The sequence below is a fragment of the Lynx canadensis genome, chromosome D3, assembly GCF_007474595.2.
Source record: "Lynx canadensis isolate LIC74 chromosome D3, mLynCan4.pri.v2, whole genome shotgun sequence".
NCBI lineage: Eukaryota > Metazoa > Chordata > Mammalia > Carnivora > Felidae > Lynx > Lynx canadensis.
Window position 1 is genome coordinate 77,585,806 of NC_044314.2, and position 21,788 is coordinate 77,607,593.

Consider the following 21,788-nt stretch of genomic DNA (forward strand, 5'->3'; position numbering starts at 1 on the left):
AACCCTTCCGCCTCACTGCTTGGAGGGCCTGTGGCTTCGGATGCCAGAGGGTGTACAAAGAGCTATGTGACTGTCCTCATTCCCAGTGCCACCAGAGCAGCCAAATTTGTGGTATGGACAGTGGTGGCTTTGTGGTCCTGCTTAAAACTCCTTCACCAAAGTCCCTGAGTGCATATGCAAAGAGTCTCTTTGAAGCCTCACTTCTTATCTTACAATTAATTTGCATTTTGCATTTGGTTCCTTAAGGTAGCCTTGCTCTTTAAGGGAAGTGGTTTAAATTTCTCCTGAGTAAATTTGATCCTCAGAAGGTTGTTTATCCTGAGGTGGTTCCTGTGCCCCCTGGCTCCGTGTGTCCTCTGGGGGTATGGATATCCCTGTAGAAGATGGTGGGGGTGGGGCATGTTGTGAATAAAGGCACACAGCTGGGGAAAGGGAAGAGGGGGCCCAGTTTGTCTGCAGAGGCAGGTTGCAGTGAGTGCTCCAGGAGGAGGTAAAGGCTAGGTTGAGGCCATATTCTGAGAAGCTCAAGAATGCCAACCCCAGGGCTTCCGATCTTCTCCTGCAGGCAGAGAGGGCCACCTGCAGCTGAGCTTTGTGACTCCTTGCTTGGCACCCAGGCACTCACTGTAGGAAAGGCTTCTGGTGGTATTCATGTTGTGGATCTGGTGAGGAGGAAGAGAGTTCCTAGAAACATAGGGTGTGTGGTCTGGTGGACAAGGCGACACCCAGAAGTTCCAAAAGTTCACACTGCTGGTGTTTGCTGGAAGAGTCAGAGCTCAGGGGGTGGGGGAGGGGGGGACCTGGGCAGGGGGATGCAGGCAAAGCTTCGAAGGGACTGAGCGTGGATTTGGATGCTGGTCTAAGCTGTTGAAAAGAAAGGAAGCCAGTGAAGGGAGAAGCACCCGCCGTGGCTCTTAGGGTTTCTGTCAGAGAACCCGAAAGGTGCGAGAGAGCTGAACTAGGGAAATGGTTGCCTGAGATCAGGAAGCACTGGCCTGTTCTGTGGCTACCTTGGGCTGTGTGTGTGTGTGTGTGTGTGTGTGTGTGTGTGTTTAATTGTCATTTATTTATTTATTTTGAGAGAGAGCGAAACAATGAATTCCAAGCAGTCTCTGTACTGTCAGCGCAGGGCCCGAGGTGGTGCTCAATCTCCTGAACTGTGAGATCCTGACCTGATTTGAAATCGGGAGACACTTAACTGACGGATTCACCCAGGCACCCCTGGGCTGTATTTATTGATCAGAACTTGGCTGGCAAAGAAATGACTGCTATGAAATCCACAAACATTGGGAAGACTACAGCGCATCCTCGGAACAGGCAAACTTTTGAACTTTCTGTTCGGGTCTCTGTAGGGCAGATGACTCACTTCTGAGCCCCTCCTAACCTCTGTTGGTGATTAGCGGGGCTGAGAGGCCCATGGAGCAGCCCCGCCCTGCAACAGTCCTGCAACAGCCCTGCAACAGAAACAGACCGAAACAGACCGACTTCCCTGGAAGAGCCTGATTGCAGGAGTGGATTGGAGTGGGTGTGGAATAGCTGAGAAAATTTCCAGCACCTGAGCCTCCCGGGTTTGAGCCTCTTTTTGTATGTAAATCCGTGTTGAAGGAACTGTGGGATGGGCCTGGAGTTGGGCCCTAGCTTGACCTTAAAAAGTGCAGTCTCAGGATGACCCAAAGAGGTGCAGGAAATCTGGCCAATGAAATGCATCCACGGTGGTTCTGGGACCTCTGGAGGAGGGCGGGGCCTACTGATCCTGGACAGAGGGATGAGTTACTTACAATAGAAAAGAGACTGCGGGTCTGGCCAGCCTGGACCTGCCCCTGTGCCCACAGGGAGGTGTGCAGGGTAAATCTGGGCGCCTCCTCCCATTTGCTACTGCGTGGGGAAGCCTCAGTAGCAGCCAGGGGCCTGACCAGGGGGGCCCTGTGTGGGTGCCTGGTGCAGATGGGGCCGTTGGGCTTTTGCTTGGAGCTCAGGGTGACCTCTGGAATTGCCTTTCTGCCTTTATTCTCTTGAGTCTCGGATTACTCTGTGTTCTGTGACCTTGGGCGCAAGCCAGTCACCCAGTAAAGGTGACCCAGCCAGCAAGGCACACTCACGTTGTCTCAGCCTCTTCAAGGAAGGGCTCCTCAGCAGACAGGAAACCACCCTCCTCTGGCATGTGGGAAGCCCAGGGAAGAAATTCCTTCTGCAGAGGGCCACCTCCCAACTTTCCCCGCAGCAGATTGGAGGACTTCGGCCTTCTCCCCTGGTTTCCTGTGTGTCACCCCAGCCCACACTTCCGTTAGGGCTGGGAGAGTAAAATGGCAGTTCCTGTTGAGTGAGGCATGAGTCAGCTAAGGAGAATGGTGGCTAAGTCTTCATAACCTCCAGGCACGGCTATTAAATATTTAAATATCACTACAGTATTGATTGTTTCTCATCCATCTCCTTAGGGAGAGCAGTTCCTGTCTGGGATTCAGATAATAGCAATACCTTGGATTCAGACAAACTCCAAAGAGCTCAAAGGTGCTATATAAGTCTTACCTGAAGTTATATCATCTCCTCCCTAGAGCTTGTTCCCAGGAATGGGGACAGATTGGGTTCTGCCCATTTTATAGACAGAGAAGATGACCCATGTGGGTGGTCTGACCTGCTGACTGGCACCCTGGGCCTGGAATCCTTGTGTCCTGGCTCCTACTCTCACTGGTCATTTTCTCTGCTCCCCATTTTCCTTCTCCTCATAGGCTCTCTCATTCTGCCTGCTGGGGATAGGCATCAAACAAGATAGCCCAGGCCCCTGCTTCCAGAGCTTAATTCTTGGAGAGGAGACAGTGGACAAGAACCCAAATTGGCAGGGAAGGCCTCTCCAGGAGATTGACCTCCTAGTCAGTGTCCAGGTCCTGGGTCCCTGGGCCCAGTGGGAGCAGAGCAGATCTAGCCTAATTGTGGATTGGCCCTTACTGGTCACAGATCTGTCTTTCCTCGGAGGACAGTTATCAGGATAAATATACCCAGCTCCCCATTCCTGGGGAGTTACTCACCATGTAAAAGTACCCCGCTGTGGATTAGATTACCTCTGCTCTAACTGCTCATGTGCTCAGGGCTGGGGGAAGGGGGACCCGCCTTCTTGTCCTACTCTCCTTCCTAATCTGGAAGAGTCTCAGCAAAGGGGCTGAGATGAGACCATCCCTGAGGAGCTGTTCCTGCTGTTTACATAGCAACTTCTTTAGGAAGGGCCGAGCCTGCTCACTGCTTGGATCCCTGAGCTTGGGCGTCCTTCGGAAGGCTGGGCAGCTTCTCCTCTGACACTTGAGGCCAGCCGCCCCAAGCAGGTGGTCAGCAGGGGGGCTGCAACCTTCCTGGCCCAGAGTTCTGAACCCAGCAGGATAGACGGTGGGAGAAGAGCTTGCTGAGCCAGCCTGATCTCCTGTTAAATGGCAGGGATGCACAGCTGGCCCTGGGCTGTCGGGAAGGCCCTTGTGCCATGGCAGCCTCTTGCTGCCTGTGCCGGAGCTCTCAGGGTGGTGCCTGCTGCTCCTTCTTTCTGCTTGTCAGCTCCTAAGGAAACTGTGCCAGCCCTCGCCCAGGGTGACGAAAGCTGAGTTAAGGCCTGCAGAAAGAAGGTGGGTGAGCAGTCTTGAAAAGATTGAATTCTTACTGGGGGCTCTCCTAGGCCAGGCCTCAAGAATACACGGCATTTTGAGGTGGCCAGGGGACCCCCACCTCCTCTAGTTCAGCCTAGCTCTGCCGATAGAGGAGTGGCGAGGGGCCCAGCATTGGGGCCAGTCTGGCAGGGGGAGCCTGTGAGCTCTGGGAAGGGATGATGCCCCCACATATACCTGCCCCATCTGTGGGGATGAGGTGGGGAGGCTTCTGCAGGGTGACTTTGTTTTCCACAGAGTGGTGCCCTTAACCCTCATCCAGGATGGCAGCATCCTTTGCCTCAGGCATGGGATAAGAAGGAGAGGTGCTTTGTTTTGCCCCGTCAGGGCTAACCATCTCTCTGGGAGCCGGCTCCCCTAAGTTTAGCAATGTACTGGATGTGCTACTCCAGGGACAGTGCTAAGCAAGCACTGTGTATCCATTTTCTCATGTTATCCTTGCTCCTGTGAGTAAAATGGTAGAATTCCCATCAGACAGACAAGGAAACTGAGGCACAAGAACCTTTAAGCAGCCCAGCTGAGCAGCTCGGCCATTGAGCAGAGTGTGTGACTCAGAGTACCCCTGTGCAAGATCTAACATCAGTGTCTTTGGAGCCTGGGAGGAGAGACTAGAACAGTTGTGGGTCCTCCCTGACCCACACTGCCTACCCCCCACCCCCACACTGAGGGATTCTGGTGGACAGACCTTTATCTCTTGGCATCTGTCCAGCTGTAGCTCTGCTCTTGACAGTCTTTATCACACACTCAGAGGTGGCCAGGGCTTGGGTAGGAGGAAACCAGGCTTGTGAAGGAGTCTCACTTGTTTTTATACTTCATTGGGGGTGGAGGTTGAAGAGGGGTTCATTGATTCTCTTTAACTCATTAGACGGTGTCGTGTGTCAGTGGGTCAGCCAGGGTCCCCAGAGCTGCAGTCCGGGGAGCATGAGGAGGGCCGGGGCTGCCCCTGTCCTGCGTCCCCGGGCTGGTTTGGGAATGTGAGGGGCGCAGCTGCAGCTTGCATCTTGGAATGTGGGCAGACCGGCCCCTCTATCCTACTCTCCCTCCCTGGGCAGCCAGCCGGTACGCCTGCGTCTTAACCCCCTCGGGGCTGCAGACCCCGAGGCTTCCCCCCCACCCCCCTCCCCACTCGACCCGCCTGCCGCCTGCCGGGAAGGGCCTCTTCGCTTCTGCCCGGCCGGCCCGGTGCTGCGAGCCACCCAGGCCGTCTGTCCCCAAGCAGCCTCCGAGCGGCCTCTGGACCCGAAGGCGCTTCTGATCTGAGCGGCTGCTTGGGCCCAGGCGCGGCCGCAGGGTGGGGACGGGGCGCCCGCTGGCGCTGCGTCTGCGGAGGGGCGTGCGTCCCTGTGGGTCTCCGGGGCCCTCGCGGGGCTGCGTCACTCTTGGGTCGCGCCTTCAAATGGTGTGCCCCAGGCACGGGTGAGAGGTTTGGCACCCAGGCCTCCTCGTGCTCCTCCCGTAGCTGCTCCTTCCTTCCAGCTCAGCCTAGCTTTCTCGAGATTGAAGCTTCCCCAGGGAACCCCTGACCGGGGGCTCCCGGGTCTTCCCCGGCTCGAAAATTTGGTGGTTGCGCCGAGTTTACCTTTGGTTACTGCCTGCGGCAGGAAGCTGACGGGCCAGTAGCGCCCTCTGGCGGGAAGCAGCGGACGGACCGCACCCTTTCCTCGCCAGGGCATAGCTGGGTGTCCTTTGCCCCCGGTGGGTTGGAAGTCTTTGCACCGAGCCAGCCATCCCTTCCCTCACCTACCTAGAGAGGAGAAGCCTCCTCCGACACACACGTTGGATGGAAATGCAGGACATGCATCAGCTGGCCCAGAGAGGCAAAAAGCCTGCAGAATGTAGGGCGGTTTCTTCCAGAAAAGGAACGGGAAGCCCCAGGGAGAGCCTCCTTCCGCAGAGTGGCTTGGGTGCTCCTAGTGGCTCTGACTTGTTCTGGAGGTCTCAGGCTTGGAGCCAGAAAGTTAGTGGAGAAATGCTGAGGAAGTTTGAAGCTTTCCTTAGCCTGGATGAGGGAGCCCCCATTGCTTCAGATCCTGCTTCTGTGTAACTGGAACGTATTCTACAAACACTGGGAGGGGGGAAAGTGTTCCAATGGGCACCATTTTCTCTGACCCCTTTTTTGGGATCTGAGTAGGACACTGAGCCTGGCCCCCGGGTGTTTAGAGCTAAGTACCAGGCAGTAGCTGTAGCTGAAAACTGGGGGACTCACCCATGTGGTGCTGCTTGCAAGTGGACTCCCTTGATCAGTCCTCTTCCTGCTGCCTCTGTTTACTCAGCAGGGGAGGAGTTTGCCGAGCTTTTGCAAGGAGACTTTGGCCTGTAACCATTTTCTAGGCCATGGGGACATAGCAGTCTTCTGCACCCATAGGAATCCAAAGTAGAGGCCAGAGTCCTCCTTGGCTGCCTCCTCTATTCCTGGCTCCCTTTCTTGACGCTTTTGGGGGAGCCTGTGGGGGGACAGTGACGCCAAGTCCTGTGCAGTCACTGAGCAAAGACGGTGCAGAGAGAGAAGGAAGCTATACTAGAGACCCTGTGGCTTGCTGGCTTGCGCGTGTGTTCTCTCACTCAGATAGACGCAAGTTTGATGTGCTCTCTCCCAGGCATCCACACAGGTTTCACTCTGAATGTTACTTCGTCACTTTGTTTTTCTCTTCCAGATTGCCCTTGTCATGTTTTGCCCAGATTCTACCCATAGAACATGTAGGAGAAGTCAGTACTTTGCATCCTACCCTGATCTCCTTAGAGGAAGATGTTTTTCAGAATGTCACAAAACAAATAAGATCTGATGTTTGTAGCTTCCCATGTAGCGTAGCATCTGCTGGCTTATATAAACCTTACACCAGTGCTGTGAGGTAGGAATCACGCTTGCCAAGGCAACTGAGGCTGGCTCAAGGAAGTGAAGGGATTTGCTGTTTGGCCGTGGATAGTAGATAGAGGAACTGAGACTTGAACTCTTGGGATCTTTTGTTTCTGTCCCCTAGGGCTGCTCCTTTTGACCAATAGATGTATCAGTGTTCAAAAGAGCCAAGTGAGGGGCGCCTGGGTGGTTCAGTGGGTTAAGCGTCCGACTTCGGCCCAGGTCCCGATCTCCTGGTTTGTGAGTTTAAGTGCGCCACGTTGGTCTCGCTGCTGGCAGTACAGGGCCCGCTTCAGATCTTCTCTCCCTCTCTCTCTGCCCCTCCCCCACTGGTCTCTCTCTCTCTCTCTCTCTCTCTCTCTCTCTCTCTCTCTCCCCCCACACACACACCCCGCTTCTCAAAATAAGTAAATAAACTTAAAACACACAAGTGAAATTATAAACCAGACTTAGAGTCAGCTCATGACTAGGGGGGATGGGGTATTCGAGGCAGAGGGCAGTGGAGGCCCTCACTCAGAGGGTCTGATGGAATGGGTTAACCATTTGTCTTCTACTGAGTGTTTGGAGCCTGAGAGAGCCAAGTTCAGATCCTGGCTGTGTCATGGCAGCAAGCTTCAGCAGCATGGGGACGTGACTCTATCTACCTCTCTGAACCTCACTTTCCCCTCCGTGCTAGTTTTGCTGTGAGGAGGAAGGGAAGGAGCACAGGTAAAGCTCCTGGCATGTGGTGGGTGGTCAAGCATGGCAGCTGCTCCTTTTAGTCTCACTGGTATTGCACTTGTTGCCTGCTCTGGGGAGCCCTTTGGGGTTTTCCAGCTGGGGGTTGCCCCTGCTGGATTGGGCCCAGAAGAAATGGGGATGCTGCGTGAAGCCAGGGCAACAGGTGCGGCTGTGCAGAGGCCACTGGGATTGGCCCTGGACGCTGGGTCCTTTTCTGTCATTACCTAGGTGCACACTGACTGTCTCTAGTTCTGATTTGGTAGAGACAGGAAGCCAGACATCTCCTAGAGGATCCGGAGTGGGAGGGGGCTGCGGGAACTTCCTTGGAAGTCAGGAGACCCTTGTGCTGCGCTACTGGCCCCAGGGTCCTGGGCCTTGTGATAAGCTCCCCCTTTGACCAGCTGGGTAGGGGCCAGGGGTAGGTGTGGCCAGCCTTGGGGGTGGGAGGACGGGCAGGCACCTGGGGGAAGGTGTGGGCCCCCCTTGCTTCCCTCTGCTGAGCTGGGGTAGGGTTGGGGACAGAGCCATTAGGAAGAATGAGACTGGTAGCTCTCTGATCCTGGGCGCTGACATTCAGGAAATTGTGCTGTTTAAATGTGGCATCATGTCGTGATCCCAGCAGACTCTTGCAGGCTAGATTTTTGGGGGTTGGGGCTTCTGAAGAGCCAGACAGTCCTGTCTGTCACTGGCTTTGTTATCTGGGAAAGCCCCATCACCTCTTGAAGCCCCTTTTCCCATCTGCAAAGGGAGGATCAGAATTCCAGGTTTATCCAGGATTAGGATTAACAGACAGACCATGTACACACAGTGCCTAGCACAGTGCCTGTTACTAGTAAATGGCAGTAGGCACAGCCATTGCTTTCTGATATGCAATATCCTAAGGCCCACAGGGACTGAGCGTCATTCCTGACCCTCAGCAGGTCGACAGGGAAGTGAGAGTGAGCAAGTCCCTGAACATGGTAGGAATGAGGGTGTGGTGTTGGGGCCAGGCTCTCTGGGCCGTGGGGCTGTTGAGGGTCCCAGGAGGGGAGGATTGAAGTTGGGGGGTTTCCCACAGTTCCTACTCCTGCCTCTCCAGCTGTTCCCTCGTCTGGGGACTGGGGAGATCCAGGGCCCCCCTGTTGGCTGCCTGGTGCCAGAGTAATGGAAGCTTGTACTCGATTCGGCTCCCTTGCTGCTGTTAGAAGCAGAGTAGTGGGGCCCTGGAGCCTCTGGGGCCAGGCTGCTTGCCAGGCTTCCGCAGAAACAGCCTACAGAGCAGTCCTGCCCCCTGCTTGGCTGAGGGGGTGGGGAACACTGCACCAGCCTCGACCAGCCCTCACCTCCTCGAGTACCTCACCCCAGTAGCCCAGAGCCTTGCCCAGAAGTCTCAGGAGGAGCTCGGAGCCTGGGGTTTTACTTCTACCTAGCCAGAAAGGCAGGTACCACACCCCCAGGACTGCTCTAGTCGGGGTGGGGGGGGGGGCACTGAGAAAGCCTAAGCTCCTGGAATTTAAGTGGGACCTGGCACTGCCTGGGCCCCTCCCCGTGACGTGTGGCCCCTCCCGCCCATTCTCCCCGCCTTGCCTTGTGAAGTCAGAGTGCCAGGCAGGCATTTCTGACTTCCAGCCAGCCAGCTGCACAGCCCTGTCGGCAGGGAACACAGGTGCCTGACTGCCAGAGGTAGGAGAGCCCCAAAGGCAGCCCACGGAGCCTCCATGGCACCTTCAGTCCTGGGCTGGGGAGAAGAGGTCAGTTTTGGAAGCTGGTTCTTAGCCAGACTGGTCTGGGCTGACAGTTTCCTGCCCTGAGGCTGGTTATTTCTCCCAGGGGTGGGGCAGGTGCTCAGAAGTCATTAACTCTTGGGTGTAGCAAGCAGGAGAGGCACTGCCGCTGGACCGTGCGGTCCAGGATCCCTGGTTCCTACCGGCTCTCTGCCTGTTCTCTCCACAGACGCCCTGCTGGCAGACTTGGAGTCCACCACCTCCCACATCTCCAAACGGCCCGTGTTCTTGTCTGAGGAGACCCCCTACTCATACCCAACTGGAAACCACACATACCAGGAGATTGCCGTGCCGCCCCCTGTCCCTCCACCCCCATCCAGTGAGGCCCTCAATGGCACGATCCTTGACCCCTTAGACCAGTGGCAGCCCAGTGCCTCCCGATTCATCCACCAGCAGGTAAGGTGGGGGCAGTGGCTGGGAAGACAGGGAACAGAGGCTTCGGGACTGTAGGCGTTTGGGGAACCGGGGGAGGAATGGGGTCGAGGGAGAGGGAGAGGGGCCGGGAAATATCCAGGTCTCCCAGATGCCACGTGAGGGGGCAAGTGACCAAGTGTTAATCACCTGTCTCCCAGCCAGAGTGGAAATTCCCTGGTGAGACTGTCTGTGAGCAGGAACCTCCTGGGGGTGACTCGGGCTCTTCCTTCTCCTCCCCTTGGGGGAGGCTCTGAGCGTTCTCTTCCCTGCAGCCTCAGTCCCCGTCACCTGTGTACGGCTCCAGTGCCAAAACTTCCAGTGCTTCCGTCCCCCAGGACGGCGGCGGCCCTCCATGTCCCCGCGCCGGTGAGGAAGAGCACGTCTACAGGTACTGCCCCGGTACCTGCCTGCCTGTCTCCTTCCCCTCCTGCTTCCAACAGCCCACAGAAGGCCCTGAGGCTCCCGGCCAGCTCCTAATGCCTCTGGACTGGCCCGGTGGCCTCAGCATTGCCATCTCCATGCAGCAGCAGGGTTGGGTTGTCACAGCACCTTCTGTCTTTGAGGAACTGAGGCAAGACTTTTTCCTCCTCTCTTTTTACCACATCCCTTCCTCCCTCTCTAATCTCTTGCGGGGGTGGGGGAGACTTTGTACGCCTTCTGCCTTATTCTCCTTGAGAATTTGGAGGCCACCAAAACTACGGGGGTGGGACGCCTCTCACTGTGACCTCCCCTTTGCCTCTCAGTTTCCCCAACAAGCAGAAGTCTGCCGAGCCTTCACCCACAGTGATGAGCTCCTCCCTGGGCAGCAACCTTTCTGAACTTGACCGCCTGCTGCTGGAACTGAACGCTGTGCAGCATAACCCCCCAGGCTTCCCTGCAGGTAGGACTGAATCCCTGTACACCCTCCTGCCCCCTCCAGATCCACCTGCTGGCCTCTGGATCCCCAGAGGGGTCAGGGCTGACCAGCCTTTCTCTCTCACTCTTCCAAGATGAGGCCAACTCCAGCCCCCCACTGCCTGGGGCTCTGAGCCCCCACTGTGGCATCCCGGAGAATAACAGCCCATTGGGGGGCAAAGCTGGGCCCCTGACCAAAGAGAAGCCCAAGCGGAACGGGGGCCGTGGTCTGGAGGACGTGCGGCCCAGTGTGGAGAGTCTCTTGGATGAACTGGAGAGCTCTGTGCCCAGCCCAGTGTGAGTATCACCGGGCTCTCCCAGCAGGGAAGGTCTCACCCAGCCAGTGCCTATGCCCCGTGTCTGTCCACTTAGCCGAGTTGTCACCCATTCCCTCTGCGAGTGCCTCTTTTTTGCCAGGCCCTGTACCTGGCGCTGGGGGGTTAGTGGAGTCCCATGAACACCCTCCCTGCCTCCAGTGAACCACCACCTATCAGAAAAGATGACATTGTGCATGACAAGGATGCCCATAGCTTAGCGGCTGTCTGCACAGGCTTTGGAGCCACACTATAAGGGTTCACATATTGGTTCTGTCCTTACTAAGCATCGTCTCTCAAGCCTTAGTTTTCCTGTCTATAAAATGGGATGAAGGGATATAGGACAATGGTGATAAGATCACCTACCTCAATGGGATGAGAGCCAATAATACGTGTCAAGTGTTTGGAATGGTTTCCGGCTCATAGCACATGATGCACGTGGTAAGGGCTTACTGAATGTTAGCTCTTCTTGCTGTTACTGTGTTGCTGGAACAATCTCACATGTACATCCAGTGTCGTGGGGGATACGCAAGGGATGAACAAGTCCTTTATCCCATTTGGGCTTGTTTAACAGGCAAGCTTGAAGCCGGGTTGGGAGGCCCAGAGGTGTCTTCCTGGGGAAGGTGCCCCCTGAGCTGCCCTCCCTTCTCCCGTGCCGGCCGCTCACCTCCGCTCTGGCCCCCAGGAGAGATCGGGAGCTGGAGGGCTTCTGTGGAGTCAGGGGCGGGAGGACCCCGCTGGGAGAGCAGAGATGTTGGTACCCTGAAGAGGAGAGGGCCACTCTGGGGGCACGTGGAGCTGACCCCGGGGCCCTTGCTGATGCCGTGCCTGCCCTGCAGCCCTGCCATCACTGTGAACCAGGGCGAGGTGAGCAGCCCTCAGAGAGCCACCTCCAGCCAGCAGCAGACACGCATGTCGGCCTCCTCTGCCACCAGGGAGCTGGACGAGCTGATGGCCTCGCTGTCGGATTTCAAGGTGCCCCAAGACCCCTCCTCTCCCCCGCCCTGCCCCCTCATTCTTCTCCTCCTGTACCTCAGTGTGAGTAGCCAGAACTCAGTCCCTCAGCGTCCGGGTGCCTTGCCCTGAGCCGGGGACCTGGAAATGCTCTGGCCTTGCCGGGATGTGGGAGAGGGAGGGTCCGGCCAGGCTTCATGGGGACTGGGCTGCCTCACAGCCTGTGAAGGCAGAGAAGCACTTTGCAGGGACATTCCTTCCTCCCGGGTTGCTCCCAGCTCCCAGCCACCCAGGCAAGGGGATCAGGAGGCTGGGACAAAGGGCTCTGTGTTGATGGTTGCTCTTAGTGGGGGAGGGCATTCTCTGATGGGCCATGTGGGACTGGGATCCTGTGCCTGAGAGGTCATTTGCCCTGGAGTCCCGTCTCCCACGCTGGCTAGCTGTCCTCAACACGTCCTTTTTCTTTCTGCCTCTGGCTCCTGAATCCATAGGCCTCCAGCCATCAGCCTCCCTCTATCCTTCTCCCCAACCCTCCCCACAAGCCTCTGAGTCCCCATAGGTTCTGTCTTAACCTGTCAGGCTACTGGGCTTGTTCTGCACGAGACCTCCCTTCCCCTCCCATCCTGGGCTTCCTGGGCCTGCCAGGCCCAAGATGTTTTATTTAGAAGATGCAGTTCCTCCATGGGGATTGATATTGACTGATCTCCAACAGTTGCTGACTTCATCCTTCCACGTGGGTCTGCCCGAGACCTTTGGGGCATGATACAGGGAATCTGAGAAGGGGAGCAAGCAGTCTGAGTGCTCTTGGCCCTGAGGGCACCTCCAAGAGTCCCTCCAGCTGGGGATTCACAGTGGGGGATGGGAGCTATCTGGGCTTGTGACCCTCACGGTTCTAAGTGGTGAGTAGCCACTGTCAGATTCTTAGGGTGTTGGACTCTGGTGTTGGCTTTGGAGAGCCCTGCCCTCCTTCCCTTTAGGCTCCTTTTGCTTTCTGAGACAGCCAGGGTCATAGTGTCCTACAAGAAGCCGCACTGGTTCTAGCTGTGCCCTGAGAGCAAGGTCTTGGGGGCCATAGGAAGGGTAGGGTTGTCTGGGAGAGACAGCCACGTTGGGCCAGGTTTGGCAGAGCAGGGCAGCTGCCTGCGGCCGACTCTTTCTCGATCGGTGCTTGGGCTAACCTCCTTGGCCACCTGTCTCCTGTGGTCCACTTCTCCATAGCGTTTTCTCCCTTGTACCTACTCTGACTGGGGTGGTCCCACAGGCGTGGCTTTGACGGGAGCCAAGGATGTGGAGCCCAGGAACACCTTTTTGGGGTCTGGGGTCTTTTTCTCAGGCCAGTCCTCATGCTTCACCTTCATAGCCACCTCGGCATAGTCTAGGTCAGTGTTGATGGTGGCTCTCAGAGCCCTCAGCCCAAGCCCATCCCTTGCGGTGAGCGCCTCCCCTCCCCTCTCCCGTCTATCTCTCCTCTCCTTCTGTCTTTTGTCTTTCTCCTCCTCCAGACCAGCTCCTCTGCTGTGGCCTTGAGCTCCCCAGAGCTGCTGCCCAAACCAGCTCCATCCCCATACCTCATACGTTCTCTTCCTCCTCCTCTTCCTCCTCCTCCTCCTCCTCCTCCTCCTTCTCCTCCTCCTCCTCCTGGGCCCTCTGTATTCTTGCCATCCATTACCAAACCCTCCTCTGGAGGCCACAGTCCCAGCCAGGAGGTCCTCTGCTCTGAGGACACTGATAATGGACGGGGCCTTCTACCTCCTGTGGCTCCCAACTGGCTTGATTTGGCTGGCCTCCGGGTGACGCCTGATACTCCCAACTCAGGGTCTCCCTCTGTGGAGGGGTCTCTGGGGCCATTAGGTGCAAAGAGCCAGACTCAGGTTTGGAAAGATCTACCGAATCTTATAAGTGAGCTTTCCGGGGGCCCCCCCTGCCACACGCTACCCGGCCAAGCTGGGTGTATAGGTCCCCAGGAGCCTGGAGCCCCCCACGGGCTGTTGGCCAACCCTTTGTACCCAGAGGAGGCCGTGGCTGCCGCTCGGGAGCAGCCATGGGCTTTGGAGGCGCTCAGGCCTGAGACGCCCCACGGAGCCACATGCAGCTTCCAGGAAGTAACTGAGCCGGCTGTCGTGGCCGTGGACCGTCAGGCCATCTTCCCAGATACCTGGAGTCTCACCAAGGAATGTGGACAGCGGAAGCAGAGGGCAAAGCCAGAGCCAGGGGAGCTGGAAAGCAGCGGCCCGGCCCCAGTTGGCAAGGAGCAGTTAGGTGGACAGACACTCATGAAGGGAAGCCTGGTCAGGCCAACCCAGGGACCTGAGACCCCCAGGTGGCCAGAGGGCGTCACTGAAGCTGCTGCCAGGAGGGAACAGTCGGAGCTTCCACCTGCCGTGGTCATGGACACGCCCAGCACCACTGAGAGGATTTCCACCTCGGGCCAGGCAGGCGCAAGCTCGCACGGCTGCTAGGCATGGTCCTCCGCCGGCCCAAGTGTGGGCCCCTCCTGCCTAACCGCATGTAGCCTCCCACTCTGCATGTCTGCTCGGGCAGCAAATCCAAAGATCGCGTGGCCCGTGACCCTGATGACCAGGATTCAGCAGTGGAATTCTCTGGGCCCTGGAATGATCTCTTAGTGACAGTCGCCTCTTGCTCGTTTAAGGCTTTTTCCTTTAGGTGGGCTCCTCCTTTCTGATGTGATGTGTGCAAAATGGTTAAAAGCATGGGCTTTGGAACCAGATAGTACTGAATATAAACTGCGCTTCCAGTACTTGCTACCCTGTGTGACCTTGGGCAACCCCCCACCAGCCTCAGTTTTCTCATCTTTAAAATGGGGGTGATAGTAGGGTACCTGCCTGGCTCATCAGAGCATGCGACCCTTGATCTTGGGGTCGTGGGTTCAGGCCCCACGTTGTGTGTGGAGCCTACTTAAAAAAAAGAGAGAGAAAGAAAATGAGGGTATAATAGACCATTTCCCCCCAAGGTTGTCCAGAGGATTAAATGAGATAATGCCTGTGAAGTGCTGAGAATACAGCATGTGGTCCTCAATAAGCCACGGCTAATGTTACTGTTTTTATGTGCTTCTTGCGTGATTAAAATTTTATGTCCTCTCCCAAAACAAAGTAAAGCAAAAACAAAAAAGCCAAAACCACTATAAATGAGCAGGTTATAATATACATAAGGAAAAAATTAAAAGATTTATTGGAAGAAAGATCACGTTTTTCTACTTCAGATCAAAAAAAGAAAGAGCCTTATGCCTTTTCAAGAATGTCCACTTAACATCCTTTCAAATAATGTGATAACCCTGTAAGGCAGCCAAGAAAGTACTCTAACCCCATTTCAAGGATAGAGAAGCTGAGGCCCCTGGAGGTGAAGTGTCTTGCCCAAGGTCATTGCCGACATGGAGGTGAGCGCTGGGTGGAGGGAGTCTGCCCTGCCCCCTGCCTCAACCTCACCCCAGCTTGGCTCTTTTCTGGCAGTTTTGTCCTGCCTCTTCCCTGGGGCACCTGAGTGTGGACTGAGCAGCATCGGCTGAGCCCAGAGTGGGACTGTGACGGCTTCCCCCTCCCCCCTCAGATCCGCTCTGTGATCAGGAGGAGCCGGGAGACGGGCCACGCGCACCCCATGTCCCGGGAGCCCTCCCCTCGCCGCCGGCTGGACCCCGCCACCCTGAGCAGGACCCCATCCCAGGAGCGGCTCATCGCAGAGCTGCAGGGTCGGCTCGGCATCCAGCCGGAGGCAGAGGAGGCAGCGGGGGCAGCGGGGGCCTCTGCTGAGGACTGGCTGACTGAGGGCGTCATCATCACTGTGCAGCCTCGAGGGAGGCGGGCTGGGGGGCAGCTTGTAGAGAAGGTAGCGAGGAGGTGCCCGGGGCTGGGCCAGGGCCAGGGTCAGGGCAGTAGGCATCCCGATTCTTCCCCAGGATGGCTGGAGGGGAGATGTGGGGTGTGCGGGGAGGTGGGGGGAAGGGGGTCCTGCACCCTGTGGCCTGGTGAGGCTGGCCTCATGGCCTCATGGCCTCATGGCCTCATGCTTGGTGCCAGGGTGGGAAAGCCCAGGGGGAGCCTGGGGATGGCGCCGCACCCTGCTCCTCTGCTCTGCTTCATCTCTCTCCCTCCTTTCTTCTTCCCAGGTCGTCTTCCCTCCTGGCTCCCCTGTTCCCCTGAGAAGAACCTTCTCTGTTCTGGCTTCTCCTTCTCCTGTCCCTTTGCTCCAGCAGCGTAAAGACTCCTCGGCCAGCAGCCCTTCTCCCCCACCCAGCCTGCCCGCCCCCTCCTCCCTGGGGCCCTCCGCTCTTGCCCGAGGTTCCCCTGGGGACTTGAGTGCTGTGGCAGGGCTGCAGGTGGAGGGTGTGAAGGGACCCACCCCTCCCCCTCCTGTACCCCAAACTTGGAGGTCCGTGGGCTGCCAGACCGACGAGGACCCGCTCTTCCCCCCGATGCAGGCAGGCCTCCCTGTCCCCGTCCTGCTGCCTGGGCCTTGTCCCTCCCCTGCACACTTGCAGGCTCCCCCCCCCCCCCACACACACACACATACCCTGTGGCACACTCCCCCATCCCGCCCCTGTGCACACGTCAGGACAGTACCACAGTCCTTCCGTAGACCTCGCTTTGACCCGGGACCCTCTCTTAATCTGCCGTTCACTCTCCCAGCCCTTTGATGTCATCTGTCCTCTTGCTCCCCAGTGGGGCTTCTCTCTGCCTGTTCCTTCCTGATGTCCCTTGGTCCTGCCCCACCCTCCTCTGAGGAAGCCATTCCCAGAAGGGAAAGCAAGCCTTCTCTCCCTCCAGCCCCTAGACCAGTATCTGGAAGGCCTCTTTGCTCCTGGCCCCAGTCACCTTTCTTTCCTGTGTCTGTGCCTTTAGCTGGCTCACCTTTCTCCCCTTCTTCACGTCTGCCTGGGCCATCCTTCTCTAGACTTTTCCTCCTTATTTTGGTACTTCCAGTTGGGGGGTGGGGGCGGGATCTCTTATCTCTCTTAGATTCCCTTTTGTGAAATGGTCCAATTCCAAGATCTCTTTTTCTTTCTTCCTTAATTAAAAACAATTTTCTTGTCCTCGTTTCCTCCCCTACCCAAGATCCAGGGCCTGGAACAGATTGCGGATGGAGAAGCATGGGCGGCCGGCTGGCCTCCGAACGGCAGGCAGAGCAGTCCCGAAGGGCAGGACGAGGGAGGGGTCAGTGCTGAGGCTGGGGGCCTAGGGTCCTGCTTGCCCATTTTCTGGACGTTGGTCAGGCCGGTGGGGTGCCTTGAACCCCTGTGACCACCAGGATCTCTTGTGGATGCCATTCCCACCCTCTGGGCTCTGGAGGCCCTGGAAGAGGTGGCCCTGCTTGCCTCTATCAGCCCAAATGTCCAGGAGGGAGAAACTCCCCCAGTGCCGCGGTGCTGCAGACGTCCCTAAGCCTGGAAGTCCTGACCACCTCTCTCCCTGTCTCCACAGTTCATGGCCCAGGGGAAGACAGGGAGCAGCTCTCCCCCTGGGGGGCCTCCAAAGCCTGGAAGCCAGCTGGATAGTATGCTGGGGAGCCTGCAGTCTGACCTGAACAAACTGGGGGTCGCCACGGTTGCCAAAGGGGTCTGCGGGGCCTGCAAGAAGCCCATTGCTGGGCAGGTGATGAAGGTCGAGGTGGAGAGGGGAGGGAGCCGCAGGTGGTCGGACCTCTGCCCCTCAGGGGAGGGTGCTCCGCGGCAGGCCAGGGCCCGGAGCCGTGTTCTGCCTCCTTCCTCAGGTTGTGACCGCCATGGGAAAGACATGGCACCCGGAGCACTTTGTCTGCACCCACTGCCAAGAGGAGATCGGATCCCGGAACTTCTTTGAGCGGGATGGGCAGCCCTACTGTGAAAAGGACTATCACAACCTCTTCTCTCCACGCTGCTACTACTGCAACGGTCCCATCCTGGATGTGAGTCCCTGTGGCGTGGCGGGAGGGCAGCCGTGCTGGCACATTTCTTCTTCGCTATAGTTCGTGCCATCTGATGCTCAGAGAGGTCACTCCTATGCTCGAGCTCACACAGCCAGGAAACGGTGGGGCTGGGATTCAAGCGCAGGCTGGATTCAGGGCCCCTCTGCCTCCCTTCCACCTCCATCCCAGATTCCCTCTGGGGAAGCTCCCAGGAGTTTGGAGCTCCACCCTGATAAGTGGAGTGGCATGCTGGTGCCCTCACTCTCCTGCTGTGTGATGTTTAGGGAAACGCTCAACCTCTCTGAGACTGTTTCTTTTCTTATAAGATGGGGGTCACAGTACAACCTGTGACCTTAACCTTACCATGTGAAGATTCAGGAGAGAGAGTGTGTTGGGCATGTCATTTCCTTCAGTGAATTGGAATTCCCGGTAGTAATCCAAGCACAGTGAGGAGAGACTTCATCTCTGGATGGGCTGGGGGGGTGGGAGGGTCTTGCCTGTGAGTTTCCACTGTGGAATCTGTCCAGTGGGTTGGCAACTGGGCTCTGGGCCCACGCTTTGCTTTCACAGAAAGTGGTGACAGCCCTGGACCGGACGTGGCACCCCGAGCACTTCTTCTGCGCCCAGTGTGGAGCCTTCTTTGGTCCCGAAGGTATGACTGGCAGGCAGGCCACCTTGCTGCCCCTCCTTCTGCCCCCCACCCCCATCCCCAGCACTGGGGAGGCAGGGGCAGGAGACTTTGCTGATGTGAGAGTCAGGGTGGCTCCTCCTTTGGAAGCCCTAACTCTGCCCCCCAAACCCCTGCTCCTCAGGGTTCCATGAGAAAGACGGCAAGGCCTACTGCCGGAAGGATTACTTTGACATGTTCGCGCCCAAGTGTGGTGGCTGTGCCCGGGCCATCCTGGAGAACTACATCTCGGCCCTCAACACTCTCTGGCATCCCGAGTGCTTTGTGTGCCGGGTAGGGAGCCCCCTGGCCTACTTGTCTGGAGGGAGCTGGGAGCGGGCAGTGGGGAGAGAAGGCCACCCCTCCGCCCCCCGTGATGCTCTCTGGATCTAACTTGGGCGTCATTAAAGAGGTAGCAGATAGGGGGTACAGTTCCCAGGTTCAGTGGATCCTGGGCCAGAGCTCATACTGAGGCGGGGAGAAACCAAGAGGAGTAAGGTAGACATGTCCCCAAGCCTTGTCCTGTGTGGTGGGCGGCCCTGGCATTGGTCGTGTTCGGTAGAAGGGCACGTGAGAATTAAATGAGATCAAGCATTTAGCAGCCTCAGTGGAAATATTGGGCCATGGTCTCCAAACTGTATTCTGGAGGTAATGGGAGTCCACAGATGTTAGAGATCCAGCAAGGGCTTTCAGACCAGATGAGTTTGGAAAACACTGCTCACTGCAAGACTTCTCAGTGCCTTTGACACCCAAGTGTGCAGGTAGGTTTCTGGGCACAATGTTATAGCCACTTGCTCAGGAGCCCAGTAAGACCTGTGTTTGAATCCAGGCCCTGCAACTTAGTAGATGTGTGACTGTAGGCAAGTCACTGAACTTCTAGGTCTCAGTTGCCTCCTCTGTTGGGAGAATCCAGTGAGCGTTTGGTGCAGCACGTGGCACATAGGAAACGCTCAGCAAGGGGGAGTCATGACCTTGACGGACTTCTGCCCATGCCAGTGGCAGATGTCCCAGCCTGAGCCCCCTTTCCTGTGCCCCACCCCCCTCTTCTGCCTGGCAGGAGTGCTTCACGCCCTTCGTCAACGGCAGCTTCTTCGAGCACGATGGGCAGCCCTACTGTGAGGTGCACTACCACGAGCGGCGAGGCTCACTGTGCTCTGGCTGCCAGAAGCCCATCACGGGCCGCTGCATCACCGCCATGGCCAAGAAGTTCCATCCGGAGCACTTCGTCTGTGCCTTCTGCCTCAAGCAGCTCAACAAGGGCACCTTCAAGGAGCAGAACGACAAGCCTTACTGTCAGAACTGCTTCCTCAAGCTCTTCTGCTAGGCACCCTTCATGGCCCCCCCTGCCCTGGCCCAGCCACCCCCCCTCCCCCCGCAACTGCTACTGTGACCCAGAGGCCTTGCCCAGGGGTGAAGGGGCAAACCTGATCGAAACTGGAACCCGTGTCCTCGGCTGGTGCAGGATGGCAAGAGGGCCCACTCTTCTTTCCCCTGCCAGAGCCTCTGGGCTCTCCTCCACCTGCAGCCCCCTCCCAGGCTGCCGACTCTTCATCCTCCCTGGACGTGTGTCCCCACCAACCCGCCTGGCCATGCCAGCACCCGACACTGGAGCCATCTCTTACTCATGTTTTGGCAGTGGAGCCAGGGGGAAGGGCAGGCAGGGTCTGATGGGGTCTTTTTTTTATCCTTCTTACCCCGTCCCGACCTGATTATCCTTGTCCTGAGAGTATTGGGGGACACCCAGCTCCCTTCAGACAATGCCAGCATAAATCTATCTACCCAAGGGTGGAAGTGGTCAAGGGGCCACCCAGAAGGTTTCTTGTGCTCCTCCTGTCCTTCCAGTCTCCCCAGGCCTGGGCAACTGCCCCCTGCTCCCCCCATCCCCCCATAACTGCTCTGGTTCTACTGAGAGAGGCCTCTTCAGCAATAATGTTTTATAGTCACTTCCTCCGTCTCTGGGACGGCGCGAGGTGGGGAGTTTTGCCCCGTGCCTGGACACTGTACCGACTTTGATAGATTTCTACACTGAGGTTTGAATTCATATCGTCTTGAGTTGCTTTTACTTCTCTATACAAAATGATTTTGAAGAGATTTTAAAGATGTCCCCTTTTGTACTCTCCTCCTCCATGGCCACTTGTCCTGTTGGTGACAATGGCCGTGGCATGGCATTTGCCTTGTACTGAGGGCTTGGGGTGGGGAAGCAATTTGTATTTTATTTTTTCTTAGCACAAGCAGGTGAATTCGGAGCAGCTCTCTGACTCCCCTTCCTTAACTTCACAGCTCACCAGGACTGTTTTATATAAACTGCTGTATTTTAAAACCCCTTCCTTACTACCTGGGCCAGCAAGCTCTTAACTGAAACTGGCCTTAGGGTGTCTTGCCCTTTGGGGCCTAGAGTTCTGAACCTCATCTGTCCTGTTCCTGAGGGGGGAGAAGGGGAAAGTACACTTTGGGGGTGCTGCTTCCTGTCTGAGTAAGCCATCAGGAGCATCTGCTCCCCTGTGAACTTTTTGGCAGCAAAGAGAACCTGCCGAACATTCTCGGCCTCCTCACTGCTTCTCTCTGGCTTTTTCTTCTGCCTTCTCAGGAAAGCTGGTATCTGATTTTGACCATTGGTCTTGTTGATTCCACTGGGCCCCGCATTTCCCCAAATTTCCCCTGCCCTCCCTGGAGACTGGAGGTCTGGGGAAAAGGGCCCAAAAATTTTTGCAAGGGGGCCTGATAGGACTCCAGGCAGAGGGGACAGGATCCTGCTAAAGCAGTAGGAAGCCCTCAGAGCTCTGTCCCCCAAGGATGAAACAGCAACAGGCAAGCCTGGCGTTCCAGGTCCGCAGAAGGGGTCCCGGCGGGGGTCTAACGTGAAGATGATCCAGACCACTCCACTAGCTTCATAGCAAAGACTGAGTGTGCCGGGGTCTCAGAAGAGGGTCCCCCTCCTTTGAGACAGGGCTAGGAGCAGCCCCAGTCTGGGAGGTCAGCCAGGCCCCTCCAAAGGTCTGATGTCTCCACTTCCACCCATAGGCCTTATTGCTCTGTTTACAGTGACTGGCCCCAGGCCCCTCCCTTAGGGGTACTGGGGTTTCTGGGGTCTACCTTCTGGGGCAATGGTTATTTGAGGATTTTATTTTATTTTTTTTTCCTCTGTAAACTTTTAACCTGGCTTTTCCCCATTTCAATTTCTGTGACTTATGCCAATAAAGTTTGCCATTATTTTCACCTATGCCTAGTGCCTTTTCTTGGTGAGGAAGATCCTGTCTGAGGTAGCAAGTTAGTGCCAGAAAAGAGACCAAGCCCTCTGCGGATTCATGGAGACCATAGTATGAGAGGAACTCAGTGATGTTCCCCTACTTGAGGCAAAAAGCTCCCGGAACAGATGGGACCCCTGCGTGAGCTTGGCTCTTTTCTCAGCAGTTGGTGAGGAAAAGCAGGGAGAGCAGTGCTGTTGGGCCCTGCATGGATCAGGCCCTGCCTTAGTTTTGCTGTAGATTCCCTGAAGGGCATCCTCACATGGGGTCTGTGGGTGGCCTCACACTCATTTACAGATAAGGGAAGGGGTTCAGAGAGAACGGACGTGCACAACACAATTCTCTGAGTGAGCCCAGAGGTAGGATGTGAACCCAGGGCTTGCCTCTGCCTTGGTTCCTGCTTTGACCAGATGTAGCCCCCACC

The 21,788-nt window shown here is 56.8% G+C and overlaps 1 protein-coding gene across 3 annotated transcripts in view; it reads left to right on the plus strand.

Moving 5' to 3' along the window:
- The window catches only part of PXN (paxillin), a 47,347-nt gene extending 26,008 nt beyond the window's left edge, over positions 1–21,339 (plus strand). The window contains exons 2-15 of one of the 3 annotated variants that reach the window (XM_036064326.1): positions 9,151–9,377; positions 9,668–9,783; positions 10,139–10,275; positions 10,385–10,586; positions 11,443–11,578; positions 13,060–13,989; positions 15,122–15,397; positions 15,678–15,989; positions 16,624–16,722; positions 16,990–17,160; positions 17,279–17,452; positions 18,023–18,104; positions 18,265–18,413; positions 19,177–21,339. In XM_036064326.1, the coding sequence (XP_035920219.1) occupies positions 9,151–9,377; positions 9,668–9,783; positions 10,139–10,275; positions 10,385–10,586; positions 11,443–11,578; positions 13,060–13,989; positions 15,122–15,397; positions 15,678–15,989; positions 16,624–16,722; positions 16,990–17,160; positions 17,279–17,452; positions 18,023–18,104; positions 18,265–18,413; positions 19,177–19,443 (3,278 nt within the window). In that variant the 3' untranslated portion in view covers positions 19,444–21,339. The remainder of the gene's footprint in view (positions 1–9,150; positions 9,378–9,667; positions 9,784–10,138; positions 10,276–10,384; positions 10,587–11,442; positions 11,579–13,059; positions 13,990–15,121; positions 15,398–15,677; positions 15,990–16,623; positions 16,723–16,989; positions 17,161–17,278; positions 17,453–18,022; positions 18,105–18,264; positions 18,414–19,176) is intronic. The other 2 variants (XM_030292454.1, XM_030292455.1) reach the window with 2 other exon arrangements.
- Positions 21,340–21,788: the final 449 nt, after the last annotated feature.